General features: G+C 44.7%; 2 protein-coding genes across 16 annotated transcripts in view; one reads left to right on the forward strand and one right to left on the reverse strand.

Annotated features, from left to right (window-relative positions):
- On the reverse strand, positions 1-19,522 carry CDV3 (CDV3 homolog). 10 transcript variants are annotated; one of them, XM_077865105.1, is made up of 6 exons: positions 16,441-16,796; positions 15,667-15,743; positions 7,698-7,843; positions 3,806-3,965; positions 2,315-2,364; positions 1,998-2,186 (listed from the first exon to the last, which is right to left on the reverse strand). In XM_077865105.1, the coding sequence occupies exons 1-6, from the start codon at positions 16,678-16,680 to the stop codon at positions 2,179-2,181; spliced, it is 681 nt and encodes a 226-aa protein (XP_077721231.1). In that variant the 5' UTR covers positions 16,681-16,796; the 3' UTR covers positions 1,998-2,178. The 10 variants fall into 10 exon arrangements, with proteins under 10 accessions (XP_077721234.1, XP_077721231.1, XP_077721236.1 ...); XM_077865108.1 differs by lacking the exons at positions 1,998-2,186; positions 2,315-2,364 and adding an exon at positions 1-1,913 and having other exon boundaries at positions 16,441-16,790; XM_077865110.1 differs by lacking the exon at positions 16,441-16,796 and adding an exon at positions 19,390-19,522 and having other exon boundaries at positions 1,998-2,364.
- Positions 15,857-25,579, forward strand: part of LOC144293881 (uncharacterized) — a 14,345-nt gene continuing 4,622 nt past the window's right edge. The window contains exons 1-4 of one of the 6 annotated variants that reach the window (XM_077865115.1): positions 15,859-16,200; positions 21,831-22,024; positions 24,245-24,386; positions 25,408-25,480. In XM_077865115.1, the coding sequence (XP_077721241.1) occupies positions 16,025-16,200; positions 21,831-22,024; positions 24,245-24,318 (444 nt within the window). In that variant the 5' untranslated portion in view covers positions 15,859-16,024 and the 3' untranslated portion in view covers positions 24,319-24,386; positions 25,408-25,480. Of the gene's footprint in view, positions 16,201-17,242; positions 17,581-19,144; positions 19,909-21,830; positions 22,235-22,640; positions 23,336-24,244; positions 24,387-25,407; positions 25,481-25,579 lie in introns of those variants that run through there. The other 5 variants (XR_013361254.1, XM_077865113.1, XM_077865116.1 and 2 more) reach the window with 5 other exon arrangements.

The following is a 25,579-nucleotide window of genomic DNA, read 5'->3' on the forward strand; positions in this document are numbered from 1 at the left end:
TCCATATATTTATTTTATTGAATTTGTTAATGTTACAGAGTTCTTACACTGCCAAACCATGCCTGAGAATTCAAAGAAAGAAATGGTACAATGGACAGCCTCACCCACCCATCATACAGTATATTAAAACTTGATTCATGTGCATTTTTATAATTTCACAATCTTTTAAAAAGTTGTAACAAGAGTTGGAATTTCAAATCTCCTGCAGGTCTTCAGGTTTCTAGTATAGTATGCCATTAAATAAATGTTCCACATACTCATCTCAGTTCATTCCTCAGTAACACAACCCCCAACAAAATTTTGCTGGAGAAAAAAAAAAGGTATACTTTTCAGGGGAAATATGTGGCTCAAGGTCCAAGAGATAAGATTTTTGGTTCCCAAATGAAGTCTTCAGTTTAACCAAGAATCCCTTGTTTCTTGCTTAATCATCCAACCTCTTCTTGGCTGGCTCAGCTACTCACCCCAGTACACCAGAAGGCAGACACCCTGCCTGCCACCTCAAACACCATCACGGCCCAGATGTGGTGGGCAGGTCCTGTCCGGAGACACGGTCACCTCCTGGGAGCCCATTCCTGCACTGACACTCTCATCCAGACTGAACTCTAAGGGATGCCCCCACACCAGGATAGCTCTACACCCTCACTTGCTTCACTCTTGCCGGTAGCAAGTCTGCAGCTCCTGCATTTGGCAAAGGGATCTATGATAGAGAAACCCAGACTCTGCATAAAGTGGTCACACACCACTTTGAAATCTCTCTATTGAACCAAAGATAACAAAACTAGTCAATTACCAGACTATCTTATTAGATGGAAAGACTTCTCAGTAATCCTGGGTAGCTTCCTGAAGTCCCTTTAGGGACTAAAAATTACTGGATAGTTTAAGCTGTAATTATTATAAACAGAAGTGCTACATCACCTGTCTTTCGCCCCTGACTCTTCAAATGAACATAAAGACATACCAGAAGGTTGGTAACAGAGCTAAACTGGCACAATCACTGCATCTATAGAATGTCCAATACCTGAAAAATTTGGGCACGAGTGTATCTGGAAATCTTGTCAAAGATCATACAAGATCTGTGAAAACCTAAGTGGCTTTTAGGTTAAGGTTCTGCTCATGTTGCTCTGAATTGATAAGGACAGGTCAGTGAATCCCTTGGCCTGAGCAGAACCCATACTCCTTCCACTGCAGTTTCCTGTACAGTTTTGACCTGATTAGAGGAGGCTTAGCAGCACCTGAAGTAGAGCCCCCCACATCCACTGCCCTTGACATCAAAGGCTATTTGGTTCCACTCTAGGGATTGGCAAATTCACGAGACACTTCACAATTCTAATGCATATTTCAGGTTACTTATTTAACCAAGCAATATGCTCTGTCAAAGAATTTATTCCAAGTCAAAGGAAAAAAAGAAAAAAAAAAAGGCCTTAATGTGGACACAGAATAAAGCACTACCCAAATAAAAAAATCACTAAAAGAAGTAAGATTACTCCCTCCCCCACCCCCTTTCCCACTTGGTGGACCCAAGTTCAGTTGAATTTAATCTGTGGTTACCTCAGAATACAACTCAAAGTTTAAATTATAAAATCACAACCATACACAGATCATCTGAACACATGAGTTCTTTTGAGAGCGGCATGTTCCAGGAAGTCTAACACAGCCCACTACAGAGTATTCCTTAAGGGTGGGGCACAGGACAGGTTAATTAAGGTCACTTAAATCTTCATCTTTTACAGCAGATCAGAACCCAGATGGCTGACTTTCTGCAGGATTTCTGATAGGAATCCAGTAGAGCTGGTTTCAAGCTTCACACCGACACTTACTAGCTGTAACCTTCGTGTCCAGAAGTTGTGATCCACATGAAGTCCGCAACGAGTGCAGCAAACCTGAGGTAGTCAGCCCTTACGAAGGCTCAGTATCTGAACATAAAAAGATTTTGAAATGACCACTGGCTGCAGTTTGTTTTTGTATTTGCAGAGTAATAATGAAAGAACACTGCTGAATCTAGTTCACGCATTTATAGAATGAGAATCCCCCTAAATCCAATATATACAAAGAGCAGCTGTGACACTTCTACTTCCATAGTGCCAGAGGACCGGTCACTTATATGGAGTGGTTCTGCATCGGCTGTGGATCCAGCAGAGATCAGATGATGAAAGGCTGTTCCTGGTGGTTAGCTGCAGTCTAGTTACCTTAGAAGGGTTAGCAAAGACCATTCCTTAATTGTACTGTGTGTGGCTGCTTTTCTGATTTTCAAGCACAGCATACTGGTTGTCTAGCTGAAGTTTAAGGGCCTGGTTTTTTGAAACCTCATCCCTACCTCTAGTTTTGTGTCTTACTACTTCAAAGCTCTTCTCCATTTCTTTATCCCTACGGGAAAAGAAATGTAATCAGTAAATATTTCTTCTTCACTGGGTTGTTTCGTAAATATTTTTCCTTAAAAAAAAAAAAAAAAAAAAAGAAAAGAAAAAGAAAAAGCCACCCCCTTGAAGTAGCCTGAGGAAGAAGGGAAACTGGTATAGGAGTCTCGCTTTCCCAAAGTCTGCCTTACACTACACTTGCTTTTACAAAGGACCTGTTAGTATGGCGACAGCTTTTATTCCTAATGGTGAAAATCCTCTTCAGATTTCTTTTGGTTAGTGAAAGAAAGTAGTTCTTATAAAAGTGAAGTGGCATAATGCAAACTTTCTGAAAGCAGAGGATCTTCTTTGCTTTACGGCACTCTGGCTTAGGAATGGTTTCACAGGAATGCTCAACTTTCAACAGAAGGGGAAACCTGCAATCATCATCAATTCATTTCCTGGGCTTCAACAAATATTGAAGCTTTATGGTCCTATTTTCTGTGGTAGCAAATCTATCTGAATACTATTTACTGCAAACCTATTTTGGGCCCAACTTGAAGACAACTACAAAATCAAAAGGCTATCTAATGACACGGTGATTCTAAGAGTTACTTTTATTTTTAAGCAAATAGTAAACAATACATCTCCTTATGCATAAGGGCAACAATTTTCTTATTCAAGTAAAGTTCTACTCATTAGTCAATGATTTTTCCCTCACTTCTACTTTATGGGAGTGGATCAGAAAGATGAGTGTGGGAAATCACTGCCCCTTATTTTGTCGGACAGAGCAGAGGAGCAAGTCCAAGTGGAGGCTTAAACTCACACCAGCTGGGCTCTCAAAGAGGCAAGAAGGCTGGGATTTACTTTAAAAGCCACCTCCCCAAAACCAGTATTTCCATCTGATGTCCTTTACATTTCTTCCCATTTTATTTACTTTATAAAATTCATGTCCCTAAAAAAGATGTGGAAGTGCCATATGTGGTCATTTAATTCCAGGTAGCATTCATTTTAAGTACCTGCTGAAATAAGATTATTATTTTTTTTTTTTTTTGAAATAAGATTATTTTAATATTAGATTTACAAATGCCAACATCTCTCATCTATTCACATCAACTGGGAATACACTGAAATACTGCTCTTACATTTCTAGTTTCCATGACATGAGGAACATAAGCCAGCAATAATGTACTTAACAAGAATTCTAACTAGATGAGACTTGTCATAGCTACAGAACACATAAACCAGGAATAAAGAAACTTTTGTAGACAATGTCTATTCTTTGGTGCTTTCTTCACTGCTCCCTCAAGGGTCTTCACCCCTTTCCCCACCCTGGTCTCAGCTGTCAGATGCAGCCTGGGCTTTACCAAGGAGACTCCCTACCACCCCAGATGAGTTTTCCCATCTCCCACAGCCCACACTGGCCAAGGGACAGGGCTCCCAGACAAAAGGAAAGAGTTAAGAGTACTTACTTCCGGCTTTCTACATGCTTGGCAGTGGACTGCAGGGATGGGAACTGTGTATCACTGTAGATTTCTGGTGGTCCTTGTGGTGTTTTCCTTGTTGTGGTTAACCTGGCTCCAGGAGGCCTATACACACCACTAGTCATTGCCGGTTCTGGGGTTTCTGTAACTAACATTTTGTAACAGTTAAGAGAAACTATTCAAATGCCTGCCAGTTTAGTCTGCTAGTCTCACATTCCAGTAACTTGACAATTAGAGGAAAAAACCCCAATACCTACATAAGAAATCTCTGGACAACAGAAGGAAAGTTATCTGAGGAAATGTCTCAAAGTGAAAATGCTCTAGCTTTCCAGGGCAGTCTTCTCTAACTTCTTTTCCATGTGCAACTTTAATTACTTATGTAAACGAGTTCTTTTTCGAAATCAACTTACTGGAACTAGGAGTAATCTGCTGGATCTGGAAGACAGACCCATTAGGGACCGTCTTTCAGAACGGCACTATCCCAGCCCTCAGTTTATATATTGGGGTAAATGTGGTAATCACTTCTTTACCTGGGTGGTGGGTTAAATAACATGCCTCGTGTGAAGAATTTATTTACTAAAATGCTTGTGTATACATTTAATTCTAAATGACCAATAAAAAATAAACTATTATAAATCTTTACTATTTCCTTGTCTTCCACATTAATGGATCTTAAGCTTCTTCATCGTGTTTTATACACACAAGTTAACGCAGGGAAAAAAAACTAAGCAGCTGAGCAGCCCAGACAGCCCGGAGTCTTCCAGGATGGCTAACATTTTTCGGGACAGAGCCTTCCAGCTTTTTCCCTATGTATCATTTTTTTCTCCCCATTCTCAATACAGATTTTTTTTATGTGTTTTCCATTTATCAAAAACTTCGTTTCAAATAAACGCCTACATCAACATTTATTAGCTGCAATATAATGCAGTCATTTGAATACTACTATAATGGCTTATTGTCTCATACAGCTTTTAATTAAGAGTGGGAAAGCTATAATATAACACACATTCATTAGTGACTGAGCACCTGCTACATGTCAGGTGCTGTTCTAAACTACACAGTAGGGGTACAAATGTTAAGAACATGCCTCATGAACTGGATATATTCAGGCCGCTAGCTGCACATAGCTATTTGAAATGAAGTAAACTTAAGAATTCACTTCCTTAGTTAGATTAGTCTTATTTTAAGCACCCAAAGCCACCTCTGGCTAGCAGCTACTACAGTGAACAGTGCCATCCCATCACCGCAATAAGTACTATTGGACAGTGTTATCCTCGAGGGAGGATATATTTATATATGTAAAGGTTGGGGCCATACCAAAAATGAAAGTAGGGGGTCTGGAAAGGGAGCACAGGACAGAAAGGGTGAAAACCGAACAAGGCCTGAAAGAAGTAAGGCAACAAACATACCTAGAGTTGGTAAACAAGCCAAATCTGGTCTGACTCCTGATTTTATAAATGTTTTACTGGAACAGAGCTAGACTCACTGGATGTATGTATGGTTTATGGTTGCTTTTGTGCTCTTACAGCAGGTCTGGCTAATTAAAAGCCATCTTCTGCACAGCCCTCAAAACCTGAATTACGTATTATCTGGCCCTTTGCAGAAAAAGCTTAGAGACTCTTAATATAAAGGAACTCGGGCTGAGAATATATGCACAAAGGGGCTGCAACAACCATGTGCCTGGCACCTTCAAGGAGAAGAGTAAGCGAGGAGCAGATTAAAAGAGACACCAAGTGAGAAAGAGAAAGAGATTACAAGGCAGTTATCCAAGGACTTCCAAGTCACTGAGAACTTCTGCTCCTGCCCGAGTAGAGGGGCCACCACTGGGTATTTGTGAACAGCAAATGTACAGAAGCAGGCAGACCAGTTAAGAGGTTACCTCAGTAATCCATGTAAAAAATTAATTTAGATTGGGAGCAAGAAAAAGGTCTCAGAGATGACTCCCAAGATTTGTGGCCTAAGTGACTGAAAGAATAGCAATGAGATTAGGGAAGCTGTGTGTGATGGATATAACTGACCCCTGACATGGGTTTGAACTACAGGGCTCCGCCTACATACGGATTTTTTTTATTTTATTTTTTATTTTTTTATTTTTTTAATTTATTTTTTTATGATAGTCACAGAGAGAGAGAGAGAGAGAGAGAGAGAGAGAGAGGCAGAGACATAGGCAGAGGGAGAAGCAGGCTCCATGCACCGGAAGCCCGATGTGGGATTCGATCCCGGGTCTCCAGGATCGCGCCCTGGGCCAAAGGCAGGCGCCAAACCGCTGCGCCACCCAGGGATCCCCATACGGATTTTTTTTTAAAAAGATTTTTATTTATTCATGAGAGACAGAGAGAGACAGAGGCAGAGACACAGGCAGAGGGAGAAGCAGGCTCCCTGGGTCCTGCTTTTATTAAAGGCTGCTGTACATAATCATAAGGATTGTCAGAGACACAAGCAGAGGGAGAGGCAGGCTCCCTGCAGGGAGCCCGACGCGGGACTCGATCCCAGGACTCCAGGATCATGGCCCGGGTCAAAGGCAGGCACCGAACTGCTGAGCCACCCAGGGATCCCCCGGATTTTTTGATATAATATTGTAAGCATATTTTTTTATGATTTTACTACTCTTTATCTAGCTTATTCTAAGAACACAGTATCATAAATATATAAAATATGTATAAATTGAATGTTATGGTAAGGCTTCTAGCCACAGTAGGCTCTCAGTAGTTAAATTTTGGGACGGGGGTTCAGGGCCCCCACCCTCATGTTGTTCAAGAGTCTACTGTACACAAAGAGTTCAGTTTGGGGTATGTGGGATATCAAGATGCCAGGTAGGCAGTTAAGATATAGGTTATGTGTCTGGTGACCATGAGAGATCTGAGCTGATGTGAATTTTGGGAGTCGCTGGCATTAGAGACTGCCAAGGGAGTGAGGGCATGAAGAGAGCAGCAGGGGCTGAGCGCTGGGGTAGGTTCGAAGAGGTAGGAGAGAAGAAATTCCAGCCAGGGAGACTGAGGACTGCCTACCAAAGTAACAGGAGACTGTGGTGTCCTGGAAGCCAACAGTGTGTTGGTGTGATCAGCTATGGCAAATGCTGCTGATGGGGCAACTCGTGTTGAGGAGTGAGATTTGGGACACTGAGTTTAGTAATTCTGAGGGCATCAGGATCAGTGACAGATGCAGTAAAAAAAAAAAAGTTAAATGGAAAAAAAATATACACATAGCCAAGGGCTGGAAATGATGCAAGAATGCTGACACACTAGTTATCTGTCATCTCTGGGCAGGATTTGGAGTGATTTGATATTCTTTATATTATTCTGCATAAAAAAAATACATTATAAAGCAATGCTCCTTAAACTTTTCTCAACACTGCCCTTCTAGACATCAATTTTGTAAACACCATGCCCCCACACCAGGAAATGTTAATACCACAGATACGCTGTGCATACACTTTGTCTGGTGGGCAACAAACCACTAAAAGATTTCTTCACACCCCCCCCCCCCACCAAAAACCACTTCTTATCAACACTTAGGAGTGATAAAATGTACCCTTCTGAGAATTCATGCTTTAAGACAGAGTAAAATGGGGAATGGGAGAAAAAACACGTAAATGGAAACACCAGTACTCAATAGCCCTTAGCCAATCATCAAAAATTAAGTATTTAAGTTTGGCAAGTTAGTTTACATATAAATTTAAGCAACCCAAAAAAGCATGTATCTTAACTTCCAAATTCCTTTACTTAGATGTAGAAGTCTTTAAACAGACATATACAAACCTCTCCCAAGAACAGAAAGGAACCCCACTCATTCTACCCCAAGTAAGCATATAGTTGAATGCCTTGCTAAGTGCATGAAACTATACATGGACATCTTTATGAAAACAAAATATTAAGATTACCAATTACTGCAGCAGGAGGTGCTTGTACTGGAGCTGTTTTATTCCAGGGACCTGAAGACTTTTCTACACCACCACCGCCACCTCCACCTTCTTCCCAGTTATCACCGGGATCTTCTCTTTTCTCATTATCATCTTCTTCCTTTTCACTATTGGAAAAGGAAACAAGTGAATTTAATTATAGAACTACCAGGAAGAGTCTAAAATCTTAGTTGTACCAATGCTGATCTGTGTGACCCTAAGAGAAGTCACCTAACCTCTTCAGAGCCCCAAACGCCCCACTTGTTTAAAAGAAACAGACACAAGGAGGGGATTTTATCTGTCATACACTGGGACTTCCACCTGACTTCATATGAAAGGAATTTCATTACTAAAAAAGGTTTAGAAAACCACTTGGTCTGACAGTCTCTGCTCTCCTTTTTGCAACCTCATATACTCATACTCAACATTTAGATATTTGACATGCCAGACTAATGACAATCCTTATGATTATGTACAGCAGCCCTTAGTAAAAGCAGGACCCAGGCTAAGTAAGACTAAATCACACAACTAAGGGAGGAAGAGAGGCCAGGCTTATCTGAAAAAAAAAAAGGGGACTTGAGGGATTTAGAGTGTAATTGCTGGATTTTTCCAGGACCACAGTGGACAAACAGGCACTCATGGTAAGCATATTTTCAGTGATCAAATGGTTTTTAGAGGTTGTATAATTTCATTTGCTAATCCTTTAGCACATATTACAAAATACTCTCGAAATCAGAATTCCCATTCCAACAGAACAAGCAAGCATGTATTCAGCGTTCACATCAGTGCTACAGACCATTAGTGCCAGTCCCTACTGTTTGACAAAGGAATATGGAGAACTGGTCCTTATCACCAGATATGCCACCTATTTGGAAAAGAGGATAAAAAAAAATCCTCAGTATTTGGCTTTAGTAGTAAGTGTAAATATGCAAGATACCCTCTTCAGTGGATACCTTACCCTTAGGCTGGCTGTAGTGTTTATGTCAATTTCTTATTTCTTTATTCTTGACTTAGCTGGAGTCAGGAATCAGGGAGCTACCTGTTAAATCTAACCCCCTTTCTGCCACTATTTCTCTCCTACAGAAAAAACTGGGCTGTTGCTTAAAGTGGTTCTCGGCCTTTCACTTTTAGACTTTTCTCCCTTTGGTGCCTGGTCAGTGATCAAGGCCTTAACGACGTATGGATGACTCCCGCCCTGCCCTGTATGACCCTGGGGACATCATGGCCTCTCTTGAGTTCTGCAAAGGACATCTAAGGGTGCTTTCCTTCCATTCCTAGGAGAACAAGGAAAATGCTGGCTCTAAGATAAATGTCTTGAATAACTAACAGTCTCCTTTAAAGACACTTATAAAACAATTTCAAAGACAATGCCCACGAACAGGTGATTCCAGAAATCCGAGGCCCCTGGCAGCAATCAGGGAGGGAAAGGGGAATGAACTAGTCATCTTCAATCTGCATTTGTAGCATGACTTTAGACTATAGAGTTCAAAAGGAAGAAAGAATGAGAATGTGGCCAAGCCACCCTTCAGTTTTCCTTTAACACAGAACAGAATCCCATGAGCCATCTGTCAGGCCTATGCTGACATGGAACTAATACTCACATCCATTACGTCAGTGGCTTACTAAAAGAAATCTATTCACCTAATGTTAAGTAGAAGGACATTTTGATTTTTAAAAAAAGGGTTTGAAAAAGTAGCTGGGTGCTAGAATGCACTGATTTTATCTTTTACATGCAGCAAGCAGTTATGAGCAAATTCTAAAGCCCGACTTCTGGTTCATATCATCTGGGCTCCACCACTGACTAGCCAGAGACTGAGTACCGCCCTCAAATCTTGTATGCCTCAGTTCCCTCCTATGTAAAAATGGGAATAACAGCCCCATTATGAAAATTAAATGAGTTAATAGACACAAGCACAAAGAACAGTGCCTGGCACATAGTAAGTGCTGGTAAATGTTTTTACATGCTTTTTTTGGTAAAGGGGGTGTGCAGTGGGAGAGAAAATCTTAATTAAGCAGACTCCATGCGGAGTGTGGCTTCTGACATGGGGCTCCATCTTACGACCCGAGCTGAAATCTTAAGAGTCAGACGCTTAACTGACTGTACCACCGGGTGCCCCACTATTAGACTTTTTATTACCCACCTGAGTTTTCAAACACATGCCACCTTTATACTAGGAAAAAATAAAACCGGACAAAACTCAAAATTCCCAAACCCCACAACATGAACATGTTCTTTTTAAATGGATTTTTAAAAATAGATACAAACACTATGACCCTGTTTTCTAAAGTTTATATGTGGCATGAATGACCAGGTAAGGATATAAAGGTCCTAATTTATCCCGGAGTCTAACAGTGGTATCCAAACATTAGAACTGTCCCCAAAGACTTTTTTTTAGTTACCCACTTCTGAGAACCATGCCAATGTAATTATACTTTCATGCAATTTGCTTGGTTCATGAGTAAAAACATGAGTCTTATTTATCTAGTTACATAAGACTAGTTAGTAATGTCCCAGTAACCCAATCCCAGCCACACAGGGAGGTAAGACCCCTACAAAGATTTTAAGAACCTTCATGGCACTTTTACACTCATATATACCTCCCTACCCAAGATATGCTGGCTTTCAGCTGGTCATTTACATTGTGAAACAGTTAACTCAGCAAAATGTGCTGAATCACTATTGTTCAAATATACACACTGGACTCTAAAATAATTTTCCTTCAAATTACTTTAATATTTGGTGATTAATACCCATCTAAACTCCAGACCTATCAGCTTGTAGTAAGCAATCAACTGAAAACCAAAATTTTAAGAGCAGAGTATCACTAAGCAGAAGGAATTATAGACCATTCTTGCCATTTAATGGTGTTATACCTTTCAAATGTCCTTAAATATATAGTTTCTCTAACTCACCATAAAATATTAAAGAAAAATCCTTATTTGGTCTGATAGAATACTGACAGTCCAATGTAAAAAGGAAGTTCATTTATTGTCTAGTGTTTATTGCCCCTTCACCCTCAGAAACAAGAACGAATAAATCACAAATCTAAAAACCCCTTTCAGGGCAGTCCTGGTGGTTCGGCAGTTTAGCGCCGCCTTCAGCTCGGGGTATGATCCTGGAGACAGGGGATCGAATCCCACGTCGGGCTCCCTGCATGGAGCCTGCTTCTCCCTCTGCCTGTGTCTCTCTGCCTGTGTGTGTGTGTGTGTGTGTGTGTGTGTGTGTCATGAATAAATAAATCTTTAAAAAAATAAATAAAAACCCCTTTCAATTATAAACTAAGAATCACTGAATTAAAGGGATTGTGTATCTGTAAAAAAGGCTCAAGACAACTTAAGATTCAAAAGTATTAACCATGGAAATTGTCTTGTCAAGATTCTTCATTCAGTAGAGGGAACAAAGGCCCAGAGATGCTAAAAAGCCTTGCAAAAAATGCCATAGGACTAGATCAAGGGCAAGGTAGAAATGATTTTAAACATATGCTCACTTTTTTTCTTACACACTCCAGAAAATGTCAAATCTCTAAATGCCATTAAGACAAATGTTGCAAAGAATCATTTCCACAGAAGACAATTAGGATGAAATTTGGTATTTGACCCAAATAGAACATATAGCTTCTTGTCAACTAAATTTCCCACTTCTAAACACTATACTGCTACTTGTAAATACATTATCGCATCTTAAAGAATATGGTCTTAAATATGCCAAAGTCTATAAGGCACTGCTGGGGGTATAGGAGAAGGACGCTAGAAAAGGGAGTATTTACTGAGTATCTAGGTGGCCAGGCCCTGTCCTACCACTTTACAAAGTTAAACCTCACCCAGGGAGGCAGGAGAACCCATTGTACACAGGAGGAAACTGACACTCAGACATTTAAGTCCCTTCCCCAGGGCTACAAAGTAGCACGGCCAATCCCTGGGTTTCCAGAGCTCATACTCTCATGTTGCCTCTTATTTCATTTTATCCTCTTTTATCCCCTCTAACATATGACACAGAAATTTTCTCTATTTTGAGAAATTCACTTCCAGCAAGGTTGATCAGGATTACACATCCTGCAGCAGTTTATTAATAAAGATGGAACATCCTTACCTCTTTATCTCACAGGACATTACACGAGGGTTTATACATCCTAACCCTCCTTCCCCAACACTAGGATTTTAACAGCTGAAACAAAATCCAGACTTAACTGAGCCTCTGCTAGAATGCTAGGCATCTCCACTGGTTGACCCTAATATCCAATCACTGTTATAACAGTAAAATGGAGATAGACGTGGCCTGATGAACCATGCTGGGGCTCAAATGGCAATGCGCTCTGACAAGGACTTTCTCAACCCTTACACACGGGAGACTAAGCGTGTGTCTCCTGTGTTCCAAAGCATCCTGCCTGTCACTGAAATAATCTACTGGGTTTACAGTAAAGCAGGAGTTATTTCCACAACCCTGAGGTCTGGCACACTGCAGCCACACTAATATTTCCTACAATGAATCCAGGTTGCATGCAGGAACAATTTAACCAGCTCCACCTAATGGGTTCAAAGGTCTAAATTCCTTAAGAGTGTTCCTCAAAACTCCCCAAAACAAACAAAAAAACCACTGGGCTCCAAGAATTCATTTTTTTTAAAGATAAGCCCAACATGGGGCTTGAACTCAACTGAGACTGAATCTCATGCTTCACATACTGAGCCAGCCAGGCACCCCTCCAAGAACTCAGTTCAATACTGAAACATGACAAATGTTCAACATTTAGTAACATCAAATATTAAATGCAATCTTTCTCCCCTGTGCCCCCCACAGAAAACCCATGTTAAAGATGAGAGGGCTATAGGTTCTATTTAGATTGTTCAACAATTTAAACTCCAGTGTTAAGGCACCTTCTTTTATCACCTTCCCAATGGCACCCCTCTAAAGAATTTGTCTATATGTAACGATGACCTTGAATACGTCTATCAATTTAGACACAAAATTTGACACAAGACCTTATAGTCCTACTCTTGACACCTTAAATCTTGAGCTAGTTGGTAAATGTGAGATAGAACATTAATAACTTATGTTTCCTACTGAAAAATGTCCTCTTTCAAATGCACACTGATCTTTAATAAGGGGCCAGCATGCTAACCTACCGTAAGGTCTAGAGTCAAGAACTTTAAGGCTATATGCAGTATCTATAGCTGACTAGAGATTAAAGCAAGTGTGACAAAAAATGACCAAGAGATCTAAGCAGAGATTATATGGGTACTTATTTCATAACTCATGCAACTTTTGAGGTTTCTAATTTTTCAAGGCAGAAAGCTGGATGAAAAATTTTAAGAGTTTAAGGCTGAAAATTTCCAGATATTTTAAGTCAACGTCCAAAGTTTCATATTTCCTTGTCTCACACTGAGATAGCAAGTCTGCCTCTCTCATGAAGAAAAAGGTAACAGATGAAAGGCATAATCAGCCACCATAGCTTCTAGAAGATACCTCACCTTCTCTGTCCCCTCCTTAGGGATTCTGCCTAAAAGGTTATCAACTGTGGAAGACAGTAATTCAAGGTCTACAGTGATGTTTAACACCCTGAGAGGGATTTTTGTTTTGGTTATACTAATGCCAACTGGAACATGTCATTTTCTCGTATCAGGTCCACAGTGAATTGACTCACCAGAGTCTAACATTAGTCATGATAGTAGTAGGTAGCGCAACTCCACTTGTCCTCAATCTTGGTATTATAAATCTGGTGCCTCATGGGAAGTAATAGAGAAATTCCAAAGACTAAGTTATTCTAATTTACCTACTGAACAGGGAAGATAAGATTAATATTACCTACTGGGTATTTCACAAATACTGTTCAAAAATCCTCACAATAATGCTAGCAGTTGTCTCAATACTGTAGATCAGAATCAACATTCAAAAGTAATGACCTGCTGAAGGTCACAAATAAGCAGCAGGCTAAAACCCAAATTTGTCTTTCTCCGAAGTCCATGTTTTGTGAACATCATCAACTCCACCCCATTTATGTGAGTAGCCTACTCCCACTCTATGAACGAGAGTTCTTTCCTCGAGGACTCCAATTCTACGGAGTTTCACCGTCAAGAAACTAAGTTTCTTGAACTTAATACAAAGTTTACAAGGATATTCATTATAGAAAGTGAAAATTTTAGTTCTTATTATTAAATCTCAGATGACTTCTCATACTCAAATCTTTCCTGAAGGCTGTTAAAATTCCTCTTTATTGAATGATCTGTGAGGGCAGCAAGACAGACTCCAGACTCCACAGTGATTGAGGATCCGCAAAAGTAGCTTCCTGAAGGTGTGTGTTTCAATGTTAGCAGGATAGAGGAGGACCTGTGGTGGACCACTTATGAGTAATGACTACATGCTAAGAATAAGGAAAACACACAACATAAAATCTGGTCAAGCAGAACTTAAACATTCCCACTAGCTGAGATTTTACCTATGCCCCTGGCAAAGATCAAAGGTAGGATTTAAAGGTTTCATCATCTTTGGAGCACCCACAAAGGAAGACAAAAATAACCTTGAATATGGATATGGGATATATAATCAATCAATGACAGGAAAACAGGCAGTTTAAATATCCTCCATAATATAATATAATCAATTTCTAGCATTTGGTGAACTTGAAACCTTCCCCCTCAGAAAGTGCTACTCTTGCTCAGTAAGTTCAACACGACCAAACACTACTCTCCCTGTCACTCAGATCTTCAGAACCTGCAGTTAAGAACCTGTGGTCAGAAAAGGCAGACCAAGAGCCTCATTCTGTACAGCCAAACAGGAACCACAAAAGGCAGTGCCACCACCCCCAACAGAGTTAAGAACTTCATGTCCCCACCTCTCGGTTTTCACAGATCAAGCTCTAGGAGAACACAGGGATATTTTCTAAACTATACCTCTTCAAAAACCTGTTACGTACAAACTCAAGTTGTTGGGAATAAAAGTGCAATCTAATCATTTCTACCTAACACGTCTACAAAAGAACCCTCAGGACTGGAGAAGGCCCATTTCCTAAAAAGTCTCCCCTCATCAATCAGGTTTCGCCTTGGATAAGCTCAATGTGAAAGAGCCTAGGGCCTGGAGCTGTGGCAGACAAACGTCAAAACTATTAGCGCTGGTTTTTGAATTTGAATAACCCACTTAAAGGCCATAAATATTACCTCTTGAAGAAATCAAAAGACAGAATTCTGTTAAGGAAAATTACTTCCTCCAGTGTGCCACGTGGTCACTGGTGTATCCAAGTTGCAAACTTTGAACCGGAGGCAGTTCGCTAGATCATTTCTCTCTTTAAATTGGGTATAAAAAGAGTTCAACCTTGAAACGGTAGAACCATATATTCCATTCCCATTTTTTCTACTTTATGAGCCCAGGAAAATATGACATTATCTTCACGGATCTAAAACCAACTACCACAGGTTGGACTCAGTAACTTAAAATCCCCTAGGCCAATCAACCCAATTTTTAATTTGTTTTCTCAAACTTTAAAAATAACACGCTTAGACTACCTGATGCCACCCCTAGAAAAACTTTAGGGAAAATTAATCTACAGTGTTAACATACTGGTTATTCTTGGGCATGAAGGCAGCGATTAAAAAGGGCTTAGGTTTGTTCCGTAGCCGTAATTTTCAGTTTCTTGACCTCACTGTGAAAATTACACAGACCGGGTCTCCTTGTGTGAACATAAAACCTGTGCATCTGTTTAAGTACGCTTCAATTACAAAAACATGTATTAACTTAAATCCATTTCATTTTAGCTGTCTCAAATAAGCAGGCAAGCTCTCGCAGGATTTTGGAGCTGGCAACTAAAATTTGGTCAGCAGATAGAAGGGCTGCTGCCATCAGAGGGGCAAGCCCTGATAGGCAGATCTAAAGCATGAGGAGGGCACTGTGATGCCGCTTTAGGGCTGCAAAAAACCATAGAACCCCTACCCTTATCTAAACACATTTGCAACCAGACCGTACCTTATTTGCATCGCCTGAACTCGGAGGCCGCTGTAATCAACCTCTTTTTGCTCAAATTCTTTCCACTCATCTTCATCCTGTAAAACACACACACCCGTTGGTCGATTAAAGCTTTGTTAAAATACAACCAAGGCCACGCATCGCAAGGCTGGGCAAAGGGGATCAAGGGCCTAAAATTAATTAAAACTCGTTTTCTGGCCTAAAGCCCTCGTTTGCTCGCTCCCCAGGCCGAGGAGCCCGAGGACGAACGTGCCCGGCAGTCAGACCCTCACTTCCAGCGGGTCCCTTCCGGAAAGCTGTTCCTTTTTTTTTTTTTTAAAAAGCAACCGGGGAAGTCGAATAAACGCCAAAAGTCGCTATGGCTAACCCCGCGCCGAACGTCTACCCCAACGCTGTCCGGGGACCTATTCCGTCCGCGGGCAGAGGCCAGGCCGCGCCGAGCAGGGCCGCCGCCAGCGCCATGGGGAGAAAATTCTGCCCAGACGGCTGCGCTCAGGTCGCAAGAGCCAGGACTCGGGGCGGACGTCACTCCGGGTACGTGGGATCGAGGCCCGCTCGCCCCGACGGTGCCGGGGTCCCGCGGGGAGGGCGCGCCGCGGGCCGGCGTGGGAAGCCCCCGTCACATGGCCGCCTCCGCGCCCGCCCGCCCGCCCGCCCGCCGGCCCCTCCCGGACGCGTCCCCGGGCAGGCGGGCGGGCGGGCGGCCGGCGGGGGCGGGCACATGGGCGCCGGCGCGCGGCCCGGGCCCGAATCCCGGCCTCCTCGGCCCCTCACCTTAGTCGCGGCCTTGGCGGCGGCCCCGGGGCCCGTGGCCCCCGCCCCCGCGGTGCCGCCGTCGCCCGGCCGGGCCCCCGCGCCCGCCCCGCCGCCCGCCGCGCCCGCCGCTCCGCTGCTCCCGCCGGCGCCGCCCGCCGCGCCCGCCGCGCTCGCCGCCCGGCTGCTCCGCTCCTTCTTCTTCTTCTTGTCCCTCTTGGCGAAGAAGTTGTCCAGGCTCCGCTCCTCCGTCTCGGCCATGGCCGCAGCCGCCGCCTCCTCCTCGGCCCGGATGGGTGGGGCCGGCGGCGGGCGCGGCTCGCGGGGCTCCGAGCTCGGGGTCGCGGCCGGCTCTGCGCTCACGCTCCCGGGCGCGGCGACGCCTCAGCCCCGCGGGGTCGCCGAGGCGAGCGCGGCGGCGCGGGCGGCCCCCCCCGCGTGCCGGCGGGCGGTGGTACGGTCCGCCCGGGCGCTCCCGAGCCGCCGCCGCCGCCGCTCGAGGCCGCCGCCGCCGCGACCGCCGTGCAGGATCCCGCCCGCCCCGCGGCCGGAGGGGAAGAGGGAGGCGCGGGCCGGACGCTCCGGCGAGACTGCTCGGCTAGCGGCGGCGCGTGCAGGAGGAAGACACGCGCGCGCAGGCCCGGGGAGGAAGGGAGAGGGGGTGGGGAGGGGAGGGAGGGGGAGGAGGGAGGGCGGGCCACCAGCGGCGAGAGGCAGCGCCCGCGCCTGCGCGCTCAGCTCCGCCGCCGCTGTGGGAGCGCGGAGGGGCGGGGGGCGGGCGGCGGGCGGGGCGGGGGCGGGGGCGGGGCTCGCCGGGGAGCCAATCAGGCGTCAGGACGAAGCGCTTAGGCGACAATCCCGGCCCCGGGGGGCGGGGCCTCGGGCGGGGAGAGGAGGGTGTATGCTAACTAAGCGAGGCGCCCGGGGGCTCCTGCCTCCCGATTGGCTAAGGGTTTATCCTGGAGGGCGGGCGTTTAGAGGGCTAATTGGTGACTTGGCTAAAGAGGTCCGGCGAGAGGGGCGGGTGGGTCCCGTCAGAGCGCATGCGTGGGGTGCACGCGTGTGTGCTCGCTCCGAGCCAACTGTGGCCTTGCGGCTTGAACTTTAGCAAAAAACGGAAAGAAAGCCTGTGCGTTAGTAAGGCCAGCGCTGCTAAAGATGGTACCTCCTCCTCCTCCTCCTCCTCCGCTCCGCTCTGTACTTCCACCCCCTCTGGTCTAGCAACTTTTAATTTTCATTTTATGGGGTGGTTACTAGGAAAAGAGGAGCAGTGGGCTTGGAGTTTGGGTCTTGTTTGTGAAAAGATCTTTAATAAGCCAGTAGGTAGGTAGGAGGGGATTGATTTTTGTCTGAATTCCACCCTCTGCTAGATAGGTCTACCAAGGTCAAGCTCAAGAAATCTGATCCTCAAACATCTGATCCGTAAAATAGGGGTATTAGGGGAAAGAAGACCTGTTAGCTGCCCAGCACAGTGCTTAACATGCATTGGATGGGAGATGCATGCCTTTTGTTTTGTTTGTTTTTTAAAGATTTATTCATGATTTATTCATGAGAGGCAGAGACACAGGCAGAGGGAGAAACAGGCTCCATGCCGGGAGCCCAACGTGGGAGACTCGATCCTGGGTCTCCAGGATCACACCCCAGGCTGCAGGCGGCGCTAAACCGCTGAGCCACCCGGGCTGCCCTGCATGCCTTTTAGTGCTCCCTGCCCTGACTTGAGTCTAGATGATGGCTGCCATTTATCCTTAGCTCTTCTATCTGCTAAGGAGAATGGTGTGCCATAAGGATGGGAATAAAATACCCATGTTAATCCTGGTTAAATTAGCACTAAAATACTTTTTTGGGCCTTGGGAATAAGAGGAATCCTTTCCTTTGAAGTGGGTGGCCTCACTAAAGTATTAGACTTTCCACTTCCTCCTTCTAAGGACAGGGGAGAGAACAGCCACTGAGGAAATGAGTCAGATGATGTTAGTAGCTTCATGGGGTAGACACAGGACAGCCAGTAAAAGGAGCTACTCCTTTGTCTTTTCCTTTATGGTTTCCCCATTTAAGATGGTCTCCTCTCCCTCCCCCACCTCCACTACTATTAAAGAACTAAGTCCGGAATATGTCAACAAAGTAAAACAAGGATCTAGCCTTGAGCAACAATAAGCTTCGGTATAATTCCCCAGACATAAGCTGCCCCTAACCACCCAGGATGGGCCCTAGGCTACTTCCTTCTGTGACACCACTTATCTTCCTGTGATGCAGGCCAAGTTAAGTCCTGCCCCCACCCCACTTTCCTTAACATCTCTGATCAAATTTCTTTTTCTTCATTTCCCTTCTGCCCTCCATTCCTTCCTCCATTCCTAACTTTCGTTCTTTCTTTCCTCATCTATGAAGCACCTATTTAGCTACATTTAAGGTTATGTGCCTTATTCTAGTTTGAGTAATTTGTCATTCCTGCCCTTAAAATCAAGAAGGTCCAGATATGAATCACTGAAATTCAGTACCCCTGCCTTCTTAGGTCCCCATCAATATATCAGTGTCTTGAAGGAATTAATGACTTGGGAAAATGTAGAGAAGGATCAGCAATTGAGGGTTGACATCGCAGAATTCCCCAATACATTTTTCAGTGTGATTCATGACATGCTCTTAGAACTTGGTCATATGTACTGGTCAGGCCAGTAGAGACACCAATATCTTTGTGGTTGTGTTATTGTCTGTTGTTATTCTTTCCTTCCAGAAGCTGATCCCTTCGTCTTTGAATCCTCTGCCCTGAAACTGATGGCATATATCCCCACCAGTTGCTCTTCAGTCTCCCCTGCCACCAGCCTCTAGATCGGCTATACTGGACCCTGAATCCTGCCGTCACCCCCTCATCATCACCTGCCCTCACCTCGAAGCATCCTCCCACTCTGTCTTGATGAATATTTCTTGCCCTCTGCCTTCCAACATTTAGGCCTTCCCCATCTTTAAAGCAAAACAGACCTTAACTTGTCCTTGCTAGATGGAAAGTTGAACAGTGGTGAGGACTCGGACCATTCCCAGGTATTTCAGCACATCTTCTAAGAATCTGAGGCTGTCTGAACATGGAAATGTCCCTCTGAGTCCTCTGAAGTGGTACAGTCCAAAAGACATCATTTATCTCCCTCAACAGGGCCCACTGAGCCAACTTTCTGAAAGCCCAAGAACTGGCAAAGGGCAGCCGGACCCGGCCCATTGTTCCTGGGTTCTTTTTTGCTGAGCCATTTGTTCCAAGTTCCATTCTGCTACCTAGGCTGGAAATTCCAGACATGCTCAGCTCAAAGGAATGCAGCTCATGCCGGCCAAAGAGCTTGCCAGGAAATAGGGAGCAACTTTTCATTTGTGGCTTCTTTGCATTTGCGGCTTCCTCTCTCACATCTGAGAAGCAGACTGTGCTACTGCCTGAGCTGTTCCACCAACCTTTTCCAGTTGGAGAGCAGATGCCTTCAAGTAACTTCCTCTGGGGACCCTCTGCTGACTTCTGTAGGCAGCCTGGTTCTTGACCTTTAAGGTCCAGAGACCTTTGGTTTCTTATGGTATTTGATGCCTTCCTGGTATTTCCATGATTTACCTGTTGTTTAACCTCCTTCATTCACTCACTCATTCATTTACGTAAAACATCTTAAAAGATGAGCACCTACCATGTGCCAGGCCTTACAATAGGAGTCAAGAATAAGTAAGTCAGAGATGGGCTCTCCCCTCCCACAGCTTACTGCATTGTAAGCTGCTACTGCTACCAGAAACCGACAAGTATATGTACCTACTACTACAACTAGTGAACTGGCAGGTAGGAATGGTGTGGGGCAGCAGCCAGCATCGCACAGGTGTTTGATGTTTGTAGAATGTAAAATGTCTCCACTAGTCCCCAAGTTTTCCCTTAAAAAAAAAAAAAAAAAAAAAGATTTTACTTATTTATTTGAGAGACAGAGATGGGGGTGGGGTGGGGAGGGAGAAGCAAACTCCTTGCTGAGCAAGGAACCTGATGCTTAACTGACTGAGCCATCCCAGTGCCCCAGTCCCCAAGTTTTTCACATTAACAGGAGGATAAGCAAGATGTGGACTATGTAAAAGTGGTTCCTTAAAATTCTTCTCTGTTGGCTTTAGGACACACTCTCATGCAGAACAAAGAATTTGACTTTCTTCCTCAACCTCTAGTCCCACTTAGCTCATTCTTGACATTAAGGCCCTAATCAGAGGCTGAATGGATGGCAAGAACAGGGTCCCAGACACCAGTGGCTAACCAGAGAAGCCTGTTTCCAGAGATACGTAAAAGGCTGCCACATATGATCCTTCATACACACACATATGCCCGTCCCCACAGCTTGCAAACAAGGGGTTGGACTCACCCCTAATCAATCTGGTCTGCTGTTAGTTGAATCACGTAAAATTGCTGCTCTTTGACTGTTTTTGACGTGCCCAAATAGCAATTTCACATGATTCAACCTAATATATCCGAGAATACAGAAAGTTTATGCATAAAGAGCTTGGACCAACCCACCTACCCCATCAGATCACCTCCCCTGATGGAATGGAATAACAATGGAATGATCAGCAACCTTATCAACTGTATTGTATGCAGGAAACAGGAATGAGGGAGGAGGCTGGAGAATAGAAAGGAAAAATAAGTAGGGTAAAGCCAAGAGGCCAGTGGTTGACACTTATTCCCCACCACTGTCCAGGAAAGAGCAACAGGAAACTGGAACTCATACAGATGTGCCCTGCTGTGAGATGGAGATGACTCACTGAGCCCCACCCTGACTTAACTGAAATCTGCCTGCAGCTAACTCTTGTTGGGATAAACTCACCCACCAGCCAGCTGATGGCCGATTTGGCTCTCTGATTGCTGATATGGGGAAAAGGGTGCCCCTGTTGGGTGGGGAGGAGTGTTCTAGTTAACTGAAGGACTAACACCTACCAATAATGAATGCGCGAGTATCTGGGTATATACTTCAGCCTTCTAGGAGTTGGATAGCTGGGAGTCAGGCTTCTCCAGGCAGCTGGATCTCAGAAGCACTGACTTGGCTGTGAAACAGGTTCAGCTCTCTGGTAAATTCATCAAAGTAAAACTACCCTGGGTGACCTCTTTGAGAGCAAGTCAGATGGCTCTGGCACTAAGCAAAACCTTCTGACTCAATCATTTTGATCACAGAGTGCAAGGGATCTAATTATGTTGGAAAGGCACGATTATCCTGTTCTTGACCCTAACTCTATTCCTGATCCTGTTTCATGACCCAAACAAGTAGATGTGAAATTCTCTGGCCCGGGTTACCAGGTCAGTAGGTCAATGGTGTTGTCATTCCTACTAGGGCTGAAAAAGCAGGGAAAGGATGAGGGTATAGGATCCGCAGAGAGACCTCTCCCGTGCCAAAGGCAAATCCTTTACTTCTTCCTGTTTTTTACTTTAGGGTCAAGTGTCTGCTTCCTGGAGTCAGACCTGGATTTGAATCAAAGCTCTGCCTCTTCCCAGCAAGTCTCTGCACCTCAGGTGTTTTCATCTGTAAAGGGGATGATGAACACTGCTGCCTGTGGAGTTGTGAGGACTACATGAGGCAAGAATTGAGGACCATTCAGCTCAGTGCCTGGAATCAGCCCAATCAAGGTTAGGTGTTGTTGTTATTAAGAACATTTAGGGGCACCTGGGTGGCTCAGCTGGTTAAACGTCTGCCTTTGGTTCGGGTCATAATCTGAGTCCTGGGATCGAGCCCCACGTCAGGCTCCATGCTCAGTGAGGGGCCTGCTTTTCCCTCTGTCTGCCGTTCCCCCTGCTTGTGTTTTCTGTCAAGTAAATAAAATCTCTTAAAAAAGAAAAGAGTATTCATGTTATTGTTAAGGTACATATCATGAATTACAGTTATATAGGGTGGTCGGTGACTGTTCCTTTTATCTGTCCTCTCTGACCCTGCTTCTTCTTCATTACTGGGTCCTCAGAGCCTATGGAGGGACTGCCTGCCCTAGCAGAACATTTGTTGACGAGAAAAAAAAAAAAAAAGCATCATGTCTTATATTTGCAATTACTAAATATGAAATAACTTAGTATTTTGGCATCTTCTCTCAAATCTGATTCTATAGTTTTTACTCATGTTAAACCGTCTGTGACCTCAAAATGTCTGGATCAAAATAGCCGCTATAAAGAACCCGGTCTGCCTAGTGACAGACTGAGCACCTCCTCGCTACCTGCTGTTCTGCTCAGTCCTTTTTTTTTTTTTTTCTTAAAGATTTTTATTTATGTATTCATGAGAGACACAGAGAAGCAGAGACACAGGCAGAGGGAGAAGCAGGCTCCCTGCAGGGAACCTGATACAGGACTCGATCCCAGGACTCCGGGATCACACCCTGAGCCACCCAGGCGCCCTCCACTCAGTCTTTTGAGCTGGGGAGCCTCTCTCCCATTCAGCTCAAACAGAACTGGACTTACTGGCCCACGACTCCTCAGTCCGGTGTTTGAGGGAAGGAGCTAAGGGTCTCCTTAAGGGTAATCATCACAAGCCTCCTGTCAGATGACGACACAGCAGAAGCAAGCATTTTGATGACCATGACCCAATCTCCTGCCTGGAGTTAATCCTAGATGGTGCGATTCTGCGATCTGCCCCCTCAGCGGTCCCTCCCCACAGGCCTCTGGGGACCTTTCCACACAATAGGGGGCCCTGCCTGAGGAATGCTGAAAGGTTAGAAACTGGAACATTTTTGTGAGGTTGCCTGGGGCTTTCTCCCTTGTTGCTGGCAAATCTCCTTCTTACTGGCCTCTGTGGGCCTTGGCCCTAGAACAAATATCATGTCATGTATTTGTAAACAATTACAAATTTATGTAACAATTATATGTCATGTATTGAACCTGCTGCCAAATATAGCTCGACCCAAGAATGAATAACTCCACTTGTAAATTCTCAATAAAATGGCAAAGTTAATTAAAGCCTCTTAGTGGTACCTTGCCTCTTCCTCCCCTCTGCCCCCACCCCATGGCAAAGCAGCTCAGATCCCAACCTACCCTTGCTCCACCTGCCAAACTGCAGAAAATCTGCAGTTGTTCCAAGAGGGTTTCTCACCATCTCCCCACCCAATTTCCACATCCCTAGGCCCTTCACATTTCCCAGAATATCCTACATGGAAGGGAACCTCATTGCCTGGGTGTAGAAAATGCGAAGCCTAAAAATCTCCTAACTCTTGGATAGGACATTTGGAATAAAAATGACCTGGACTTGCCTGACCAGCCTCAGTTGAAGGGACTTTAAGTATAGCTAGACGAATAACCTTCTGGGTTCCCCGAGGACCTTCTGTCCCAATTCACTCCAGATGCTGTCCCCAGAGCCCCCTGCCCAGGCTTGCTCCTTCCTGGACTTCCTTCCTTGACCCTGCCTACCTGGCCCTATCTAGCCCCCCGCCCATACCCACCCCCGCCCCACGAGACTCACTGCACCACTGACCCTTCTGTAGATTTGGTGGACACTGGCTTTCTTTTGAAAGCTGATCGGTTTAGTGTTTTATAGATTTGCTTACTTTAACATACCTTATCTCCTCTAAAGGCTTAAAAATGAAAGAAGGCAAAAGGAAAAATACAGGTAGGCTAGGAAGAGCCAGGCTAGAGAGGAGGCTAATGTAAAAAAATGCTCATCCCCAGGCTCTGGAAAGTTACTTTTTAGCAGTGGGCGACAGGGAAGTTAGGGACTGAGCTAGCAATTCTTCCAGATGATGACACAGGAAATTTCTCTCTCAGCCACCGATGTTGAAAAAGCCTTTGGGGCCATGGTTAGACTGCTGCCCCAGAACTTCACAAGGTTGTGAGTCTGAGGAGCATAAACACTTGTTATCTCCTTGCACCTAGGAAGAATCCGGGCAGTTGCAAAGCTCCCCCAGCTCCAGCCTGTCCTAGAATTCTACTCCCTCTTACCCACCTGAGGAAGTCAACCTGTTCTTTCTGGCCCAGAGGAAAACCCATCCCATCTTCAGGCGTCTCCCATGCCCAGGTGGGATGAAACTCTGTCTCCCCGAGGTTGCTTAGATTTGCTTCTCTTAAAGCACTGATCTGAGCCCGTCCCCCTAGCACTTGTCTCTGGCTGGCTGCAGATCTTTGGGAGGTCAGAGACCAGGAAATTTTCTTCCTGGGGCTCCATCTGGGGGTAGTGCTTTCCCCTAAGTTTAAAATCAGTGGGAGTCTTTGAACTGAAACCCTCCAGGAACAGGGAATTCTTTTAATGGCAAGAAGATTTGGAAGAATGTAAATGCTCAACAGGAAGGGAATAGTATGTAAACTAATATTGGAATAATATATGGCCATTTAATAGGGCACAGCTCAAAGAGCCCCTTAAGATAGGGTAGTTCCAGATTCCCTGGGAAAGAAAGGGTTCACAGCCTCAGGGGCCTTCCCCAGGGTCCTCACGTCCTCTTCTGGGCCTGCTCCAGCTTTCCAGATCCCTCTCACTCCTGGCCTATGGGGTCCTCCCTCTCAGGTCTGTGTCCCTGATCCCAGCAGAAGTGAACCTGGCCCAGGCGCTGCCCTCAGGTGCCCCTAGCTCACCTGGTCCCCTATTCCATCCCTGCTACTCATCCTACCCAGCAACCTGTGCTAGAGTTCTCTCTATCCCCACCCTCCATCCTCTCAATCACTAATCCTGTGATTGCCCTCCAACCAGGGTAGTGTGTTCTTTCTAGATTAAAAAAATCAGATTAGGTCATCACTCCTCTGTTTAAAACCATTTAATGGCTACCCACTGCTCTCAGATATCAGCTAAAATTCTAAACGGGATTTAAAAACCTTTTACCTGGCCCTTTAGAAATAACAGGATTTGTAATCTTTTCAAAATCAACAAGAATCCTGATACAATCTTCATTTTTCCAGCTGTCAAAGCTATTTAAGATTAATGAGATCTGCATTAAATTGATAAAAGGTGATTAACTCATTTAGGGTGAATGGGTGTGGGTTTCAAGGAAATTGTTTGAAATTGTTTTTCTCTTCTTTCCCTTCTCCACCTGGGACACTCTCCTTAGACGACTGTGTAGACATGGTGGAGAGGATGGGTGGATGGAGAGGGCTGGAGGAGTCACGTAGATGAGATTCCTGGTAAGACCCAAGATACCTAAGAAAAGCTCACCCCGCCCTTTAGAATTCCTACTCTTTGTGGCATGATGCAACTGTCAGAATTCTTTTAATGGCAAGAAG

Source organism: Canis aureus, chromosome 22, assembly GCF_053574225.1.
Source record: "Canis aureus isolate CA01 chromosome 22, VMU_Caureus_v.1.0, whole genome shotgun sequence".
Taxonomy (NCBI): domain Eukaryota; kingdom Metazoa; phylum Chordata; class Mammalia; order Carnivora; family Canidae; genus Canis; species Canis aureus.